Consider the following 21,589-nt stretch of genomic DNA (forward strand, 5'->3'; position numbering starts at 1 on the left):
AATCACGAGATAGAGAAAAAAAAATCGAAATCCAATATTAAACATTGTTCAAAACATGATTATTGGTAACTATCATAATAAATTAAACAAAATTCTTATAATCATCGTAATATGTATTGCTCGTGAATGTACTACACTAATTTCTTCATGACTTCGTCACCAAAACAGGTGGCAGAGATTCCTACCAAACCATGAAAGGTACTATTGTTCACTTTCTTCTTTGTAGTAGTGTCGAATGAGAACAAAAAAAATCTGTAAGGGACGAGACCAATAAACCCTCTATACATACCTGGTCTGTTGATTGAACTGATGAAAAATAGGCCAACAGCCATACCCAGCTTTTGGGTTTCGATGAATGGGGCAGAATACTTTATGCTGTAAATAAAATTCTAAATGGATACAAAGGAAAATAAGAAACATCTGAGATCGAGCTGTAATGATAGAATAGAAATCAGACAAGATGCTCAGAGTCCAGGAATGGATTCAAGATTGTACTTCTCAGATGCTGAAGCTTCAGCTTGTAATTCTGGTTTCTTAATTTTGTCGAGATTTTGTAGGCACAAATAGGATGCATTTCGATTGGAGGGTGGAGCAGGATTGCTAATCTTACTTTCAAGGAAGCGGCGAATCAGACCTCTGAGGAATGGGGCCATGGTATCTGGCTCATTTTCCAAATAATACATGATTCCCCCCATACAAAAACAGAATAGAGCCACCTGTGACATTTAAGAAGCCCATATTTTTTAGATGTCTTTAAAGCCTAGAATAAAATCAATCGTTTCTGTTCAATCTGAACAATCAATTATCATATTCGAGAGCAGAATAAGTTGCACATTACACACTCTGAAAGCTCATCATTCAATATTATATCCACTTTATTGACAAAACTGCAAGAATTTCAAATAAACCAAGACAAAATGCAAATATATACCACATGTAAGCACAGGACTAAAACATGTAGCCTGTAAACCACCCTGCCCCTTGTGCAGGTCAAAAGTCATTTTCGTACCTTAATCTATAGATACCTGTATATGATCAAAGTACCAGAATTGCCACACTACAGTACAATATGATAATACAAGTAGGATACCTCAGGTAATCATATCAGATGATTAACATTATAAAAAAGAATATATTAATATGATGTTAGTTTAAATCAATATTCCAACAATACTAATTTTACAAGTGATATAAAAAACAAATATTTTACAGGTAATCATATCAGATGAGTAACATTATAAAAAAAGAATATATTAATATGATGTTGGTTTAAATCAATATTCCAGCAATATTAATTTTACAAGTGATATAAAAAACAATTATTTTACAACACTTGCTGATAATCAAAGGCTTTCCCATTGTGTGTTTACAAAGTTGTCTGTTTGCGAGTGCAACGTTTATGTGAAAGTATCTGTCACGTATTTGTTTGGGCATGGTCACCGAAGGCTGATTACAGCTCCATTTAGAAGAAATATTCAAGTTGAAGGCCCTATACATGCAAGATGAAGGCCAAGAAGAATGCGGATAGAAAGGTGATTGCAGATATGAACCCACTTTTATCTATTATTATTACCTATATAAAAAGAGAATTGTTTGGTATGACTTTTTCACTTCACCATAATGCCCTTATTTTTATATAAATTCCTTTTCAATCCTAAAAGAGACTCAACATCTTTTCATCTCTATAACTTCCCTGTAAATTGTCTTTAGAGCTTCTCTCAAACCCTAATAATTAAAAAACCTATTATCTATTATTTGTAATGGAGAAATCGATCCTTTGTCTTCACAACAGTTCGTCTACATGTAAAACTCCCAAATGCACAATGCTGGTTTCTTTAGGTTTTAGGGCTGAAATCTCTTGGATTCACTACCATAATGTTCAGATCTTGATTCCAGGTAGGATTTTCCTCTTTTACGTTTTTTTTCTTAAATGATTTTGTTGGATTAATTAGGATTTCAAGTTGTTCTGCTTGATTTCTCTCATTTTGTTCTAAATCTAAGAATTTCAATTCTTCCTGATTTTCTTATTTTCCTTCGAATTTTCAGTTCTCATGAGCAATTTCTACTATTTTTCCTTGTAAAATTCTGATTTCCTACTATTTTCCCTTGTTCAACCTTCATCACTTGCAGAAAGTGGTATTTTTTTTTTCTTTATTTTATGCCTTGTTTTTCAGGTAACAATCTTTCTCTCAAGAAAACATATATGGTTCAACAGCTTTTGATCATTGAATGTTAGTGGTAATTTTTATTTTATACCCTGTTTTGCATTTCTTTTGATGCTATCGAATCTTTGCCCTCTTTTGCTCCTTGGTAGCGTTGGTGGAAAGAAGATGAGTTCAATGAAATGGAGGAGAGACTAGGGTGACCTGCTTTGGTCACGCCCTTTCATTCCTCTAAAACCAAATCGAGGGACTTGAAGGTACTCCACTGTTTAATCAACTTCTTCCTTTTCCTTCTTTCTTTCTTTCTTTCTTACGTTTAATGTGTTGTAGTTTGTTTAACCTCTATTAATCTAATTTCCATTTCTTTCTCCATCTACTTCTCTTTTTGTACTTTATGTTTAGTGGTTTGTTTTATATTTTTGCATTTTAAGGGCAATATATGTTTCTTTATTCATAATTTAGTTCCACTTTGATTGATTTAGTTAAATATTAGAACTTCTCGTTTTGTTCGTTTGGTCTTCTAAGTACAAAACCAAGGATGCTATTGAATTATTGATATATTGATAAAAGCGTCTGGGTACTTGGAATTTTGTGTTCCATGCATACTAGGTACTTGAATTCTGTATCTTTAGACATTCTGTTTGATAGTCAATTTACTTCTCATACCATATTAAAATATATTGAAGAATATCTACCATCATATCTTATGGAACCAAAGATTTCATCATCTCTTTTTCATTTTTTTTTTTAGTGTGTGGGTAGGGGCATATCCTTACATACTATGCTGGCCCCCACATCAGGCTTGGGGAAGGCTACTTCTTTGGCTGAACATTGATAAGTTCAATGCAGATTGTTTCCAACATAGTTTTTAACTTATTGGAATTTCAAGTCACTTGATGATTCTGAAAGGAAGGTGCTTAAGAGGAATTCTGCAGCCAAGTCATATCTTACTTGCACAAATCCTCCATTTAGAATACAACTCTAGCTTTCCAATCTCACAAATTTTTTTGGGTCATAAAATAACCATTTATGTTTGGCATTGCTGCTCTTACTCCCAGTTCCTATTTTTTGAGTAACTAACAATAGGAAAGACATTTGTTTATTGCCTAATCACAAAACAGGCCACTGCAGAAACAATTTGATGAGCATAACCATGCTATAAATGAACTAAAAAACACTCATTTTATCTCAGTCAGAATATGGGACAAATCTAACATGATACCTGATATCCAAAATGCCCACATCTTTGGTTTGTTTACACATTTTTTGGCATTGAGGGAGTACCGATAGTGCACAAGAAACTATGTACGGATCAACACATGGTAGTGTTTTTTTCGTATTCCACAGTTCAATTCCAGAAAAGAATATTTTGATAAGAAAAGAATCTTTTAATGAGAAATTTTTATAAGCCTCATCTCTTCCCATGTGGTATTATCTATTGTGGCTGAAAAAATAAGTTTGGTGCATGTCCCAAGATCAAATTTAAACTAAAAGAAAACACTAAGTCAACTCTGAGAATGCCCAAAATCAGTTTGATGAGGTACTCCAGAGTGGTGTGTGGACTAAGCATTGTGAGTTCAAAGCTTATTTATTTGAGCTACCTATAGAATATACTTTCCACTTCCCTGGCTGCACTACTTTATTATGTATACATTAGAGACATAAAAAACTATTAAATAAGACCGAATGGAAAAAAACCTTGCCTTCATGATCAACATACATCAACAATGACTCCATCTAAGGCCATTTCGTGTGAGACCAATTTAGTCTACAAAATGCCATCACACTTTATATCAAGTACTTTATTTTCTCCGAGCCAAGAAACCAATATAAATTGTAGAAAACACAAACCTCAACATAACTTGGATGAAATAACTATGACAAACAACTTAGCAAAACCTCAACATAACTCTATAAAAACCAAACTCGACAACTTATCATTTCTCATACGAGAACTTGATTCATATCTCAAAACATCATATGCCTTAATGTATTTTCTTCTTTGATAATAGAAATAGCGAGCTTACTCAATATCTCAAAGATTCCCTTGGTAGAGTATTGCACTCTCGAATCTTACTTCTCAATTATTTGAACTAACATTTCTTAAATTGGTTTCCTAAGACGATGTTTCAAAGGCTTTAATGCTTGTGCACATGAGCACAACGTAGTAGATGTTGAGGAGACATGTTCTTTGAAGTTTGCAAAGAGAGTGAGGGTAGTATAGTCTAACAAAGAACTCCCATAATATCAATAATTATGGATGTTAGGATTTTTCTTATCAAGCATGTTTCTAATCAAGATTTGAAAAAGCATCGAGAAAAGAGGACCGTTGAGCTTGAACAAGAGATGAGAGATGCTGGAAAAAAAATCAAGAAAGTCAAGAACCAAATATAGGAAGTTGAGTTCCCGTTGTATCAATTTAGAAAGTTTCATATGGTGTGTGTGTGTGTTTCATCTTACATTGTATAAGGGGTTGTTTGTTTTTTGGATAACTTAAATGTACTTTCATTTGGATAATCTCATTACAAATGAATTTTTATCATTGTTAATTGTCATACAAGATATTTAAGTGCTTGGGCGTGTCATCTCTAAACTGAGTGTTGTGGAGCAGACCCTTGTCGAGTTTGATTTTTATTGAGCCTTTTTTTTTTTTTTTTGTTGCTAGGAAAGGGAGATTAAAGATCAATAACTAGTAGGTGGAGAGGGTTCTGAAACATAGTTGTGGTATAAACACTCAGAGCTTAGACCCATAGCGCAGTTGGTTTGACACATTACAAAGAAACTTTGAGATCGTGGGTTCAAGTATGTACAACTTAATTACCTATCAAAAAAAAAAAACATGTAGACAACAAGTCTCAAAGTGACAGAGTAGCTCTGTGCACTCCAAGTGACAGTTATAAGTAGAAATGTAGTGATGGGAAAAATGTGGTTGAGATGTTTGGCAGCAGCTACTTAGGTCCGCTATTCGTCTATGTCTTAGTGAAAGCGTTTGAAGTGGTTCGTAGGTAATGATAGTTCATTGGTATCTAACGTACTAATGTTGAGTAACATTCCAAAATTTGAAAGGTTGGGGCAATAGCAAAACCATTGGAGGATGTTATCGCTGTTGGTATTGGCAACAACTACTTAGGTCCTCTATTCGTATATACTACTCTTCAAACAGGTAAGGTGATTTGTTGCTCTTCCTACTTAATGCGCTATATTTATTGTAATAATATCTGATTTTGCCTCTTCTCACTATTGCTGACAAGTTGTGAGTTGAAATATGGAAATCTTCTAGATCCAGAAGCCATAGCATGTGCAAAAAGGATGCTAACACACATTGTAAGTGAACTCTAAAAATCATTTAGTCAAAGACCGATTGCAAGAATATTCTACTTAGGTGATAATCTTGCTTTAGAACTTGATAGTTTCTATTGGTTACATAATAGATCATTTTTTTATTGTTTGTTTCCTTTCTCTTTCTATATGATCATTCTAGCTTCCTAACATAAGGATAAAATGTTAAAATTTTTGAGTATGTTATCCTTAAAAGCATTTGCACCCCTTACTCAATTTGAGTAAAAATTGAAAAAAAATGAATTCCACTCATTTACGAAACTCATACCAAATCAAAGGATACTCAAACCTTTACCCACATCGAGGTAGACTCAAAAGTCGAACCTTTATTCAAATTTTCCTAGTGTCATATTTTGCTTCCAAGGGTCAATTTTTTGCCTCTATAAAACTCCTCATTTACTCTTTACACACCATTCTTCACACACTTCTCATCTACTCCTTACACACCGATTCTTCATACATTTTACTCTTTCTTTTACTTTCTTTCCAAAATTTTAATTACTTTTTATTTTATGTTTTTTGTAAACTTAAATTCTATCCATTTTAGAGGGAAGGGAAAATTGACGTGGAAAGTAGTTTTGGAGGGAAAGAAGTAGAGGAAGATAGGATGGAGAATCCCTTTTTTTGGGTGAAAAGTTGAAAGGAATATGCTTTTTGGGATTAGATGGGAATTTTTGAAAAATATTTCAGTACAAATCAGAGTGTGTTCCATACCAAATGAAGCTTTTATTCAAATCTGAGGAAAAAATTTAAGACGTGGTTGGAAATGCTCTTAGTCTGTAACTTGTCTTGATTAGTAGAATTTTACTTTTAATATTCTCAAGTGAGTTTGTCATTCCTGTTGGATTAGATTAGCTTAGGCGAATTGTTTTGTACAATTCGCCGAACTTAAGATCAAGGATTTTTTTTTCTCTTAATTGTTTAGTTTTGGTTGTTTTGGCGCAGTTAGGCATGGTAAGTGCACCAGACACTCCAGCAACACTCCTATACCATTACAACACCTATCTTAAAACTCCTCTACCAATCTCACTGGGTAGTGGATCTTGCTGGCCAGTACACCTGGGGTCTCAATAGATCTGGTTGTTTATTCAAACTCAACCATCTAATTGGGTTCAAGAATTGGACTTGGATCTGTTCTTACTAGTAGGGTCTATTACCTATTCGGGTATTTTGTATGAATTGTGCAGGTCATAGTACCCAAATTCAATCGATTTATTGAGGTCCCAAAGACAATCTAAATCAAAATAATATGGGGAATCATACTCAACATCTCATGTTCTGACACAATAGATGTGCACACACACTTTGACCGTATTTATAATAAAAAAAAAATTATATTCTTATATGTATAATCTAACTAACTTATCTTCATGCTATATTGAATTTTTCGGTTCTGTTAGTTGTTGCTGTAGAATGAACATTAGGATTCTCTACAACAAATCAATTTTATTTGTTTAAGCTTTAAAAAATCCCCAAAACACCTTAATTTAAGTACCTTTCATTTTTATTAGGTTTATGTATTCCCTTTTGGCACTTGGGTTGAGATTGAAAAGGATGATCTATCTTCCTTTTTCATTATGCATGCAAATCCCGCAACCTTTGTCTCCAATTATTTTAGCTTTGTTTTGGAATTCTCAAAATCAATAACGATAAGATAAATGAGGAAATGTAGGGAAATACAAATGTTGGTTTATTTACATTGTTTGCTAGAGCAATCAAAGGGTATTTTATCCTGTTCAAGCATGTTCCCACCATTGATGTCATATATACACTGATACAAATAGAATGGGCAGATTAAAATTTACGAAATATACGTAAGTCTTTATTGTTATAATTTGAAAAAGAAATCAACATAGTAATTTATAATTATACATGTGCATTGCAAGTGCACTTTACTGGTAATAACACTTGGCTCTGGACAGTGGAATGGAGGACACCAAATCTTTGGGATAAGGATTCGTTATCCATATTAGAGATGTTAGGAAATGATTAGGAAGCCCACATCCATATCAATGACTCAAATTTTGGAAAACGTGCACTTGCATCCCCACCCCTTGTATCCATGCCCGTTTCTAGGCATCAAAAGTTATACAGGCTCCACAAATACAGCTATATACAATATAACCGGTTAATTTAATCTAAACATTTTGATCACCATGTGCATTGACACTAGAGAAGAAAGAATTCTGCAGATGACTGAAGCTTAAGCTAAGCAGGGAAATTGTTATGGGAGCATACAAAGGTGGAAGACAACTATTTAGCCTATTTTTTGTGCCTAATACATTTCTCGGACACCATGGAGGTCTATAATATTGAAACTTTGTGTTACCAAGTAAATGCAAGGAAGAATTTAGAAAAGATAGTCACAAATACCTCAGCATTCTTGATACATGGGAGTAGATGACGGTTAACTAATATATACCACATCGAATCCACGGCTCGTGGAAGAACATAAAGCGCCAGTTCTCCCCGTCTGGCTTTCTTCTCCAAGAGCACAGAAAGGGCAGAAAGTCCACCAGCAACCCAATACACAAGTTTGTGGTCCTTTACTGCCACCTTTCTGTGCAAACATATGACCCCCTTGCATCACACCCCAAAAAAACATTCTCAGTAATATAAAATCAGGTACAAGAACTTCAAGATGATTAATTAATTAGCTACCTGAAAGATTCCAACAAAAGCGGACAAGAATGCTGTCGAGCAAACAGAACCTTTAACAGCACGCCAACAGGTTCGAACAGGGGATTCCATGAACTAAGAGAGCATCACATTCATAGAGAATTAGTCTAGGCAGCATGTAAGTTTTGTTACCACAAAGGACACACCAAAAATCACATCCACAAATATCCATTTCAGTTTAAACGTCATTAGAAAAGAAGAGAGACAAAACAAAGGTCCAAAACATTTAGGACTATCAGTTACATTTCTGTGGAGTAATACCACAGAACTGGGCACTCCACAGACCTAGGATAAAAATTGGTGTGTCACAATTATAGGACTACGAAAAAAATCCATGATGAAAATGTTAACTGCATCGAAAGGAAATATAATTCCTCAATCAAACAAAAATCAATTACTTCCTAGCAATACTTTGTTGTCAGATGTCTATTATTTCTTATTGGGCTTGCACTTCAAGAGGCAAAACAATATCAAAAGGGACGTTTTTCGAAGAGGAGTGGTGAAAGGAAAAGGTCCCAGGTCAGGCTACCTGACTGGGCCCATGTGGGGGTTCGAAGGCAATGCCCCTGAGGTAAATTTTTTGAGTATATATATTTATGCAATTTCATGGTAGGCTTTTGTTTTTTCTCTGTGAGGTTTCTTGCCGCTGAGAAAGTTGTATAGGTCAGAGAGAGAGTAATTTTTATCATTCATAGTGGATTTTTTCTCCCTCTCCTCCATGGACAGGCAATTTGCCAAACCATGTAAATCTGTGTTCTTTTGTGCATTCGTTTCATCTTTATTTGTTTTCTCTTGTTATGCTTCTGCACAACATACTTGAATGGATACAAGAAAAATATGATATTTGATGTATTCTTGCCCAAGTCTAAAAATGGGCATTAGAAAATAAATAAGAAAAAACTGAACAAGAAAAAACATATACCAAACAATCTGAGAGATGTGGATTACCTTTTGTAGGTGGAGAACAACAAATGGTACAAAAGTCAAAGAAAAGTATAGTGGAAATGTTTTTCTGAAAGTCGCTGATGCTGCATTAGCATTGTGAGCTAAACACGAGTTTGTGTCTGGATGAATTATTGAACAAGGAATTATAGAAGGAAACTCAAGCAACTTCATGGAGCCGGATGCTTTTGTGTTAGATAAGTACGTAGACAAAGCAACACGATCTATGGGGAAACCTCTACAGCTGTCCCTCACAGCCTTGTATATTGGCTGTGCAACTGGCCCAGTCTTCTGAATAAAATCTTCATATGATTTGGGTAAGCTTTCAGGCCGCATTACGAAGGCATACATAACCTGAAAGAAGTTTGAGAATAAATCAAATAATTATTGTATGAATAAGAAAAGTAAACTTTTAAGACAAGGTAATTTAATGGAAACGAGTTTTAACATCAAAGATGTTTATAGAAATTTGAAACAAATTGTGGTTCACTAATATAAGCATTCCAGCTTGTTAAACAAGTAAAAAAAAAAAATTGGATGGGAGATATGTAACAAGGACACAAAACGCGTTCATCGGTCCCAACACAAGTACACGCCTTTGCCTTTGAGAGGGCCGAAATGTGGACACATCCACACCTATGTATTATAATATAAAATTTAAGCTATATTTAACTAAGAAGCTTTTTTAAATAAAAGTTCCAAGGAAAGAAAAATATGAAGAGTAAAAGAACACATTTCCTAAGCCATCTAAATGATAAAACAGAACAGTTGTCACCCTCTGTCTCAATCTTTTTTTTTTTGATAAATTCTGTATCAATCTTTATCCTCCCCACATCCCGAAAAACCATAAAGAGTTTTATAAATAGAAGATTCCATTCATAAAAAAAAAAGGGGGTGCAAAACCAGCTGAGTTAGCCAGTCAAGCGACAATACAGAAACGCTCAAAAGTCACTCTCTCGTAAGAATACAAACCGAATCCCATCTACATATAAAATCTGCAAATCCCACCCCTTAAGTTCATCAAAAAATTTAGACCACAGGAAAATAAGACCCAAAATGGCGCGAGTGAGCTCCGGTGTATCCAATGATTTCTCTTCAAAGATCCTCCCATTCCGCTCCTTCCACCAACCCCAACAAATAGCAACATGGGTAATACCCCACCAACACCCTTTTCATCCCTAAGAAGGAGCTGCCAACTTGCAGACAAGATTCAAAAAGAGCTCATGTTGACACCGATAAGCAAACCGAGACCTCGAATAGAGAAATTTAATCTTGCCATGAATCTCGAGGACAACTGTCAACTTTATTGCCTTTCCTCTTCTCCCCCATTTTCCAAAAATACCCCTCCAACTTTATTGTCTTTCCTTTTTGACCCCCTTTTCCAAGAATACCCCAAAGAAGATGTTCGTGCCCATAGGCACGGGCGGCAAACTCTAGTAACATAATAAAAGTAAAATTCTAATACAAATGCATGGACTACACTAAGTTTCTTTAAGGAGTCATTCATTATAGAAATTTACTAAAATAAAAGGAGACACTACTTAGAGAGTTTACAAGGCAATTTTTTGTTTTTCTTTAGAAGGGAACTTAATGTTGCTATAGAAGGATGGAGTATTTATTTCTATTTTTCTCTTCCTTAGTCCTCTTGAACTGCCAGGTGGTTCTTTTGTACTCTTAACTTCTTCTTTTAATACCATTCTTATACATATTGAAGAAGAAAAAAAGATGATACTCGGATACTAGTATGTTAGGATGATTCTTGAGGTGTGCCAATGTGTTGATGGGTGTCTGACATGAAAAAATTCCATAAACTGACATGTCCTTGTAACATAGGTCTGAAGGTGCAAGTGTGCAACATGGTAAGTTGGTAAGGTCTGTGAGTGGTAATGCCACAAGCCTGAGTTAAATACCCACCATAACCTTTAATACTACCTTTGTCTCGTTAATCCCCAAGAAAGAAGGGGCTGGGGAATTGAAGGACTTTCGATCTATAAGTCTGGTTTGTTCAATGTAAAAAATTCTAGCAAAAGCTCTTGCTTCAAGGTTAAACTTTGTAATTCCAAGTATCATTAGCCAAGAGCAAGGGGCTTTCATTAAAAGGAGACAAATCTTGGATGGAGTCTGATAGCTAACAAATGCCTTCATTCTAGAAGAAAAGATGGGAAGCCAGGTTTAGTTTACAAGATAGACAAAGAAAAGGCCTTTGACCATGTAAATTGGGAGTTCCTTTGGTTTTTGTAGAGGAATATGAGCTTTGGAGATAAATGGATATCCTGGAAAAGCAAATGTAGCTCTTCGACATCTTTCTCCATCCTACTCAACTGCAATCTAGCAAGTTTCATCAAAAGTTCAAGAGAATTAAGGCAGGGCAATCCTCTATCTACCTTTCTTTTCAATATCATGGCCAAAGCTTTGGAAAGGATGATCTCTAGAGCAACTAGAGTGGGTGCGTTGACAAGTTTCGAAACGAGCAAGAGGGATCCATTAGCAATTTGTAGACGACACCTTTCTATTCATCAACGCTACTCATAGCCAGTTCAGCTTCCTAAAAGGCATCTTATTCTATTTTGAGGCTGTCTTTGATCTCCTAATAAATCTTAGGAAAAATAAAATATTAGGCACATTGGAGACGTCCCTAAGTTTGAAGCTTAGGAGGATTTCTTAGGTTGTGATGTTGGTAGTTTCCCAACCAAGGGCGGACCAAGGATTTTATTGAAGATGAAAAATTTTGGGGAGAAATTCATAGATTTTTGGTTGGAAGTTCAAGAAAAGGATATTTAGGTTTTTTCCAATTAGTCTATGAGAGAAGGCCCAATCAAGAGGCAATGTCATCTTCAAAAACTGAAAAGCGGGGGCAAAAATTAGAGGGCTATCTCCGTGATGCAGGACGATGAAGGGAGATAAGAAAATATAATTTGATTTTGGAAAAATAAGGGATTTAGGGAAATCTGATTGGGGATTGGGTTAAGGATTAAGGATTTGGGCGACAATTGCAAAACTCCAATTGAGGGTATTTCGATTAGGGGAGGGTTTAGGTTTTTTGGGTGAATTTGATTTTTGGAATTTGGGCAACTATGACCACAATCTCAATGAAAATGTTAAAGGTTAATGTTTTATTGGGTAATGATTAAGGGTTAAAATAAAATGGGTTTCAAGAATCAAGCATCAAAAATCAAGAAAGGGGTTTCAAAAATCAAGAAAATTAAGAGAAAATAATAAAAAGAAACAAAGAAATATTAGAAAAAAAAAATCGAGGGATGAAACATTGGAATCACACCAAGGGTTTCTTGGAATCATACCAAGAATGGTGGACAACTCACTTTACTCCATTAAAGAAACTCATTCTTTATTTATCAAAATCTTCATTAATCATTAATTAATAAAAATTCTAATACAATCTATATAAAGAAAATAAATTTAAGAGTCCTAATCAAATTAAAACACCAAATAAATAAACCTAATTGTCGTAACTTTCTCTCTCCTAAATTTCAAACCCTAATAAACTAAAATAAATACAAAGCAAAGTTACTAAAATGCCCCTAAATATTATACTAAAACCATGGGCAATTAAAACATCAAAATAAACCCCAAAAAAATATGAAAATAAACCCCTAAAACAGAAATTTAGATAAAAACTAAAATCTAATCTTAAAGATTTGATGTCCCCGACTGGGAAGATTTTGCCACTGGGAAAATAAAATTGTAGTAATTCTCATCATCAGTTGTGTTCAGCATTATTCTCCTCTGATTTGAGAAAACTTGTCCTCAAGTTTTAAAGTGCTTAAGAATGATCATGACAATTTATGGTTCATCCCTTTTGGTGAAAATTCGTCATCGTATCTTGATATAGTGTTGAACCATTAACTTCAAATTACGATCTTCTATGTTGGCAAAGTCTCCATTATACCCGTCTGAGATGATTAGGTCGGTTTGAGATAGTGATGGAACAATTGCATCACGAACAAAAACTGTAGATGTTTCCAAAAGATCTTCCTTAAGCTCTTTTGCCATATTTTCCATTTCATGATCTTGTTCCCACGTTGATTCTAGAGTTATAGGCCCATCATATTCTGAAGTTGATGTTTGATTTGTCTTTTCTTCAATTTGCTCTTGGATTGATGGTACCACAAGAGTTGATTTCCATAGACATACCTTGAGTAGATACTGCCTACCTGAAATAACACGTAAAATATTTCGCTCCGCATCAAATGTAGCTTGTACATGTGAAATCCAATCTCGACCCAACACAATATGACAATCTTTTTTAGGAACCACCTTGCACTCAACACCATGGATAAATTTTTCCTAATAGAACTGAACGACATAACCATAATCACGATAACCACAATAAGTCATATCTTCAACATTTTGCAAAATCTGCTCAGAAAAGCTTGTGGAAATCAAGTTTTCCTCATATTCATCACTGCACAATACCCTGAATGACTTCCCAGAAGGTAAAACAAATCTAGTTTTGACTTCCAATACCATCTCTATCTATTCCAAGTTTAGCTCTAATACCAAATCTGATGCAGGATGATGAAGGCACATAAGAAAATGAAATTTGATTTTGGAGAAATAGGGGATTTAGGAAAATCTGGCTGGGAATTGGGTTAATGATTAAGGAATTGAGTTAACGATTAAGGAATTGAGAGACAATTGCAAAACGTTTTCGGTTGAGAGTATTTGGATTAGGGGAGGGTTTAGGTTATTTGGGCGAATTTGTTTTTTGGATTTTGGGCAAGTATGACCACAATCTCAATGTAAGAAAATGGAATTTGATTTTGACAAGAAAATGGAATTTGATTTTGGATTTTGGTCAAGTATGACCACAATCTCAATGAAAATGTAAAGATTAAGGTTTATTAAGTATAAATTAAGGGTTAAAATAAAATGGGTTTCAAGAATCAAGGATCAAGAATAAAGAATCAAGAAAGGGGTTTCAAGAATCAAGAATCAAGAAAGTTAAGAAAAAATAATAAAAAGAAACAAATAAAGATTAGAAAAAAAAAATGATAGAAAGATAAAACTTGAAATCACACCAAGGGTTTCTTGGAATCACACCAAAAATGGTGAAAAACTCACTTTACTCCATTAAAAAAACTCATTCTTTATTTATCAAAATCTCCATTATTCATTAATTAATAAAAAACCCTAATACAATCTACACAAAGAAAATAAATTTAAGAGTCATAATCAAACTAAAACACCAAACAAATAAACCTAATTTTCGTAACTTCCTCTCTCCTAAATTTCAAACCCTAATAAACTAAAATAAAAGACAAAGTAAAGTTATTAAACTACCCCTAAATATTATACTAAGACCATGGGCCAATAAAACATCAAAATAAAGCCATAAAACAGAAATCTAGATAAAAACTAAAATCTACACTCTACGATTTGATGTCCCCGACTAGGAAGATTTCGCCACTAGGAAAATAAAATTGTCGTAATTCTCATCATCAGTTGCGTTCCGCATTACTCCACCCTTTTTCCCAACCTTATCTAGGTCTTCCTCTTGGAGCTCCTTACAGATCGTCTTGCATTTGGAATCCTATTGTCAAATGGGTGGAAAAAAGGTTAAGTTCGTAGAAAGCCAAATTTCACTCGAAAGGTGAAAATTTGACTTTGATCAATAACACTTTTTTTAGCATTTCAAACCACTTCTTAGCTCTGTTCTCAATCCCGAAAAAAGTCATCTGGAGAAATAGGAAAGGGACTTATGTTGGAATTATAAGGCGGATAATAAGAAATTCCACTTGGCGAATTGAAAGTTAGTGTGTCAGTGAAAGAAAAATGGGGTTTGAGTTAAGGTCAACCACTCAGGCTTTGTTGGAAAAATGGTTGTGGTGCTTTGATTAAGAGAATGAAGGCTTGCGTAGGAAATTCATCAAAGTTAAGTATGTGGAGAGCCCTTCAGGTTGGGAAACTAAGCCAATTAGGTCTTTTACAAGAGCAATGTATGGAAATGGATTTGCAAAGTTACCTCCAACTTTAAGAAGCACATTCGTTTGAAGGTAGGAAGAGGAAATAATATTCATTTTTTGGAGAACCTTTGGCATAGTGATTTCCCTATTGAGGTTATGTTCTCAAGCTTCTACCTGTGGTCTTCTAAGAAAGGGATGCATGTGTCTACCTTTCTGACGCCTAGTGGAGGGGAGATTTCTTGGAATCTTGGATTTAGAAGAAGATTAAACGATTGGGAGATCCCGGAAGCAGCCTCTCTCATAGATCTAATATCCCCGTGTGCTTACTCCTCTAAGAGGAAAGATTAAAAAATTTGGGACAAAAATCGGAATAGTTTCTTTGTCGCTAAGTCTTTCTCTTCAACCTTCTAGAGGAAATACCCAAATCTTCCTTCCCTGCCTATACTATTTGGTCCATAAAATTCCCTTCTAAAGTCTCTTTCTTTCTTTGGGTTGTTGCACTGAATAAACTCCCCACAGTTGATCACCTTAAGTTGAAAGGTATGGTTCCTGTTGATTTTTGCTCAATGTGTAAGTCGAGCAGGGAATCAGTTGATCATCTTTTCCTCAATTGCACTTTGGCTCATTCAGTTTGGTCTCATTTCTTTTCCTTATTTAATTGTGCTTGGTGTCAACCCCTTTTAGTCCTCAATCTCTTACTTTGTTGGAAATCTAATGTTTTTTTCTAGTAGAGAAAGGATTTGGTGGAACCTTACTACCTTTGCCATCTAATGGGGCTTATGGAAAGAAACAGTGTTGCTTTGAAGGAAAGGAAGCTTTCTCTCAGGATCTCATCACAAGCATTCTCGGCTTGCTCTTCTTTTGGGGCAAATAGTTTTTAGAGTTCAAGGGTTTCTTTTTCAAGGACTTTATGTTTGGATGAGACCTCCTTTGTAATGCGAGAGATTAGTTTTTGTGTACTTTTGAAGACTCCTTGTCCTCTTACTAATAAAAGTTATGCTTATAAAAAATAAAAATGCCCGCCTTAACCCACTTGCCTAAAAAAAGGTGCTATTATAAAATGACATTAAGAAATTGCCCTTCCATTTCACAAGGTGCAATAAAACAAGGCAGATCTGAAGAGCATCAGGCACTCAAGTTCCAAGGAAATTTGCACCAAATATTTGTAAGTATGCATGTTCACCATTGTCACTACATGGATGTGTTGGACAGATTTCCATGTCTCTCAAGCCCAATTCCAATTTCTCTCAAGCCCAAGGTGTGATTTGACACATTCTACAACAGCTCTAAACTAACACAATTAATATTATGTAAGGTTTGACTAAACAAAAGAAACTTACAACATCAACTGTCAAGGATATCCACGGGTTAAGATAGATTAAATTTCATTTATGGCCTGATTAATTAATATTCAAGATTCATTTCACCTGAGCACATGCTAAAGAAAACAGTAAAGAATCTCCATGCCTCCAATGGCTTCCCCAAAGGTGAAACTTGTTCTTTGACTTTGCAGAATTGTAAGCGCACTGAATAAACAATGATAACCATTAGAATGGAGAAAAATAAAAGTCCAATCTGTCCAACTTCTGAGTTGCTTAGCATCATAACCAACTGAGAAAAGAAGTGTAAAAGTTCATTTTGTACCTGGGCAAGCCTAGCTAAAAGATACAAAGCAAGGGTGCGCCTCTGGCCAGATTCACCTAATGCTAAAACAGACAATCCCGCAACTGAACCTGCTAAAATTCTGCTCCATCATGTCCTTTAACTATGTCACAAATATGGAAGAGGGACTATCATGCATCAACAGTTATGAAACTATTCTAAAGTATTCTATGTCTTATAAAAAGCCACAAAGAAACAAATGTATGCATTAAAAATTATAGGTAGAACTACACAATAGAGAATAGTGTAAGGGAACTTACGCATTCAACGGTGTCTCTTTCTTTCTAAACTTTCTCAAGAAACATCTAAGGGCATGATAAGATCCGGTGAAACCACCAAAAAGTAGTCCAATGCGACATGCTTCTTCTCTTACTATCAGATCTTTCTCTGACACAAGTTGCTGCAAAAAGAAACAGACATTTGATGCTAAAATGGTTTCTAAGTGCATTACTTTACTAGGTTACAAATTTGACAAAAATAGACTTGCTATGACTAATGGTAACAAACAAGATTCTAGGCAATCAACATAAACATTCAGAAAAAAAATTAATATAGGAACAATACACCATCATTATCATCATCATCCTCAAAACCTTATAAAATATGAGATAGGTTCAATGAATCTTGTTGCTCCACTCAATTTTTTCTAAATCCATGTTATCTATAACCATCCTTCATTGCAAATGACCACACCATCTTAATCAATTTTCCCTTAGATCACCACCTACTAGAGCTACTTCTATGTTTTCCCAAATTCTTTCATTTCTACTTATCAAAACAAAAACAAAAACAAAAAAAGTTTTTCCATTCATCCTCATCTTTTCTTACATTGTTACACCCAATCTATGCACATGTTGCTTCTTGATCGCCCAACATTCAGCTCCATAATGCATAGTTGTCTTATTGTAATCTTATAAAACTTCCCTTCTAGTTTGATTGCGATCTTTTGGTCACATAACACTCCAAAGCATGTATCCACTTCAATATGGATTGGAATAAACAGAAAAGCATGTAACATGGTTTGGACCTTTGAAGAATATGCAAAGTCCATTAGGGGTCTAGGCAAGGGGATTCCATGTTCTCGACATCATTGTGTCGCATGGGACAAGTTATATGGAGTGAGCATGAACATTGCTAAAATGTGTTAAGATACTAGGGATATATGTTTTCCAGTCAAGACACCTGCATTTGTTTGCTTGGTCAACTAGTTACTACAACCAACTTGATGCATCAGCATGCCACCAGACTCCAACTGCAACCGAATAGTGAATAAGATCGAAAAACATGACTATTAATTGGAATGTTAGATATCTTTTCAAACAATATTATATTATTGCTCTGAGGCAATTTCAAGGTTGCATATCAATCTACACGACTAAGTTGTTCGGGGTGGGTATGATTCCATATTTCCGTTCTTTAGCGGCCACACTAGGTTGTAAGTTGGAGATTCTCTCCTCCTCTTGTCTAGGTCTTCTCTTAGGAGTGCCCTATAGTAGAAGAGGTATTTGGGACCAGGTCATCAAAACGGTAAAGAGACGCTTAAGTTCATGGAAAGCAAGATACCTTTCCAAAAGGGGAAAGTTAACCTCATTAAAGAGCATGTTCGTCACTTGCTAGTATCCCAATTTACTACCTTTCTTTTTTTTCCATTCTAAAGGTTGTGGAGGCTATAGTGCCAGACTTTTTTGTGGAACAACAAGGATGGAAATAGGAAGTCTCATTTGGTGAATTGAAAAAGAATTTTCTCCCCTAGGGAAAATGGTAGGTTGGGGATTAGAGGGCTGAAAAGAACAAACAAGGCTATTCTGGGAAAACGATGGTGGCATTTTGGGGAAGAAAGGGGGAGCCAATGGAGAAGAGTAATTAAGGAGAAGTATGGAGATAAAAGATTCAGGTGGGAGAGTGGGGTCTTCTTATGGTTGTAACTTGTGGAGAGGGGTCCTTAAAGTGACAGAGTTGTTTGATAAGGACATTAAGTATAAGGTGGGGAAAGGGGACAAGATGTGGTTTTGGGATAATACTTGATGTGGTAACTAATCTTTATCAACACAATTACCTTTCCTCTATGAATCTTAATTGGAAAAAAAAATGTGTTGTGAAGAATTGTTTGCTTCACAATGGGAGCAACCTCAATTGAAACTTAGGCTTTAGAAGGAACTTCAATGATTTGGATATAAACGAGTTGGCATCTCTTCTAGATATCTTAATGTTTTTTATAAGTATAAATTTATTAAGAGGAGAAAGGATACAAAGAAAGCAAGGGGAAGTCGAGATGACCGGCCACAAAGCAAGCAAGCACTAGTTATTACACATCGAGTCCCATCTAAAAACAAATTCCTCAAAAATACACCTTTAAAATCAAGCCACAACTTGCACCAAAAGAACAAGAGACCTAAAATGTCTAGAATGAGCTCCTTGGAAGGTGTTTCCAAACCTTCGAAGATCCTCTTGTTTCTCTTTATCCATAACCCCAAGTAGTAGCAAAAGAAAAAAGTTTCCAAAGGATTTTCATTCTCCCCACAAACATAGACAAATCCCAACTTTGAAAAAAGGAGAGAATCGAATTAGAGACCACCCAAGAAATCTTGAACAGACCGAAGAAACGGGACCACACAAGAGAGGAGGTTTTACAATGGATTAAAATGTGATCCATTGATTCGCCATTCAAGTTGCAAAGGAAACAGAAATTTGGAATCACAAAACCCTTTCGAATTAAATTGTCAAGAGTGGGTAATTTGCCAAGCACGGCTACGCAAGCAAAGAAGCACACCTTGTAGGGGACCTTCGAGCCCCATATGAGTGTTGTTGGAAAATGATCGAAAGAAATATTTGAGGTGTGTAATCCGGCCGCAAAAGACTTAGCAATGAATATATTACTTCTCGTACGAGTCCACTCCCTTCTGTCGTCATCCATGATTGTCCATGGGGCCTGATCAAAGTGAGTCGTCAAGTCTGCCAAATCCTGTAATTCCCAATCATTCAAGTCTCTTCTGAAACCCAAATCCCACACAAGCTCAAATCCCTTAAGGTTCAAGAAGGCATTGCACGACATTCCTTTTTTGGAGGAAAGCTCATAAAGCCTTGGGATGGAGGAGAATAGAAAGGAGTTGATCAAAAGAAAAGACAAGAGTTTCTCTATGTGGTCTTTCCATCAGGCATTATTACCTCCCTCGGAGTTATTTCTGGAGTCCTCCATTTGGCCTCTCCTTCCTTCTAAGGTGGCGTTTTTCATTTTGTTAGCTTCACTCAAGAGAATTCTAACTTTGGATAATCTCATCAAAAGGGGTTGGTATTTCCCAATTTTTTTGCTTCCTTTGCAAAGGAAGTGGTGACTTAGGGTCTCATTTTAATTCATTTTCTTTTTTCTTCTCACATTTGGGTCCATTTTTTCTCACTCTTTCATATAGAATGGGTTTTCCCAAATTCGGTGTTGTCCCTCTTTCATGGGTGGTTTCTAAATGTATTTGCCAGTAGGAAAAGATATTTATGGGCTATCCTTCTCTTTGCAGCGTGTTGGGAGCTTTGAAAAAAGAGGAACCGGATAGTGCTTCAGGGGGTGAAGAAAAGACTCCTTATGATGTGATTATGGAGATTTTGGACTTGCTCTTTCATTGAAGGAAATTGAACAAAGATTTTCACGGAGTTTTTTTTTCGAAGATTTTGTGCTCAAGTGCGAAGTGTTGTGTAACATTGTAATTTGGATTGGGTGTTGCGCTTTTTTTTTTTTTTTTTTTTTTTGAGAGGGGGGGGGGGGGGGGGGGGCGTTTGCTGTTTGGTCTTTCTCTTTTGCTTTGTAAGGGGGCCATCTCGTGCTCCTGTTTCTTGTCTTTTTAATAAAATTATACTTATCAAAAAGAAAAACTCTTCTCCAATATGATGCCAAGCATTGCCAATGACACATTTTTAATTCAATCCAATTACACATTCTTTATTCATTAATCACTTAAAACACATCTGATGCTGATCTTACTATCATCAAAACACTTTATTAACCGCTAAATCCATTCAAATGCTCCGGTGAAGAAACTACCAAAATCAATTAGATATATCAGAATGCCACCAAAATCAACCAGCCCCTTAGACTCCAACTGATACCAAATAGAGAATAAGATCGAAAAACAAGATTTTTAGATCTTAGTTCAAAAATAAGATATCTATTTAAAGAAAACAAATATAAATCTTCGGAATATGATGCAAAACATAGTCAATTACACATTTTTAATTCAATCCAATTACACATTCTAGATTCATCGATCACTTAAAACACATCTACAATATTTTTCACACCAATAAACGATCGCAAAACTCAATTCCAATAGATCACTTGAATGATTATGCACTTTAATTCAATCAATTACGTTTTTTTAATTCAATCAAATTACACATTCTTGAATCTTGATCCATCAATCACTTAAACACATCTACACTATTTTAACACTAATCAACGATCTGAAATCTCATTTTCTATATATCTCTTAAATGATTTAGAAATAAATCCAAACCTTGAGATCGAGAAGAGAAGAGTAAGACTTTCGCCGAGCGAGCTTGAAAGCCCGAAGAAGGATACCTATGCCGACTCTTACACCATAAGAGAGGAGAAAACTCTGGCAGAGGTTTCCAATGGCGTTAGCTACGCAGGAATCATTTGCGTGCTCGCAAGGCGGCTGGAGCCCAAGAGCGAGCCGTTGCCTCTGTTGCAGCTCCTTGATAGCTTCACGGAGCCGATCCTCAGCCTCTCTGAGTCGACGCTCAGCGGCTCCATCTGACCTATTGTGCGCCGTGAGTGTAGAGGGAGGGGAGGATTTGCAGAGTGGGGACATGATGCTTGCAAGAGACCGAAGGTTTTCCGCATCTGTAGACGAAGAGAAAAAGAGAGAAAAA

General features: G+C 35.5%; 1 protein-coding gene across 1 annotated transcript; it reads right to left on the bottom strand.

Moving 5' to 3' along the window:
• Positions 1-11: 11 nt before the first annotated feature.
• On the bottom strand, positions 12-21,589 carry LOC147391369 (uncharacterized). The gene is made up of 8 exons (XM_086417410.1): positions 21,211-21,589; positions 16,969-17,108; positions 16,691-16,790; positions 16,474-16,572; positions 9,129-9,476; positions 8,163-8,255; positions 7,875-8,081; positions 12-716 (listed from the first exon to the last, which is right to left on the bottom strand). Exons 1-8 carry the CDS (start codon positions 21,526-21,528, stop codon positions 465-467), a joined length of 1,557 nt encoding a protein of 518 aa, XP_086273536.1. The 5' UTR covers positions 21,529-21,589; the 3' UTR covers positions 12-464.

The sequence above is a fragment of the Akebia trifoliata genome, chromosome 11, assembly GCF_017979445.1.
Source record: "Akebia trifoliata isolate Shusen 1 chromosome 11, ASM1797944v1, whole genome shotgun sequence".
NCBI classification, from domain to species: Eukaryota; Viridiplantae; Streptophyta; class Magnoliopsida; order Ranunculales; family Lardizabalaceae; genus Akebia; species Akebia trifoliata.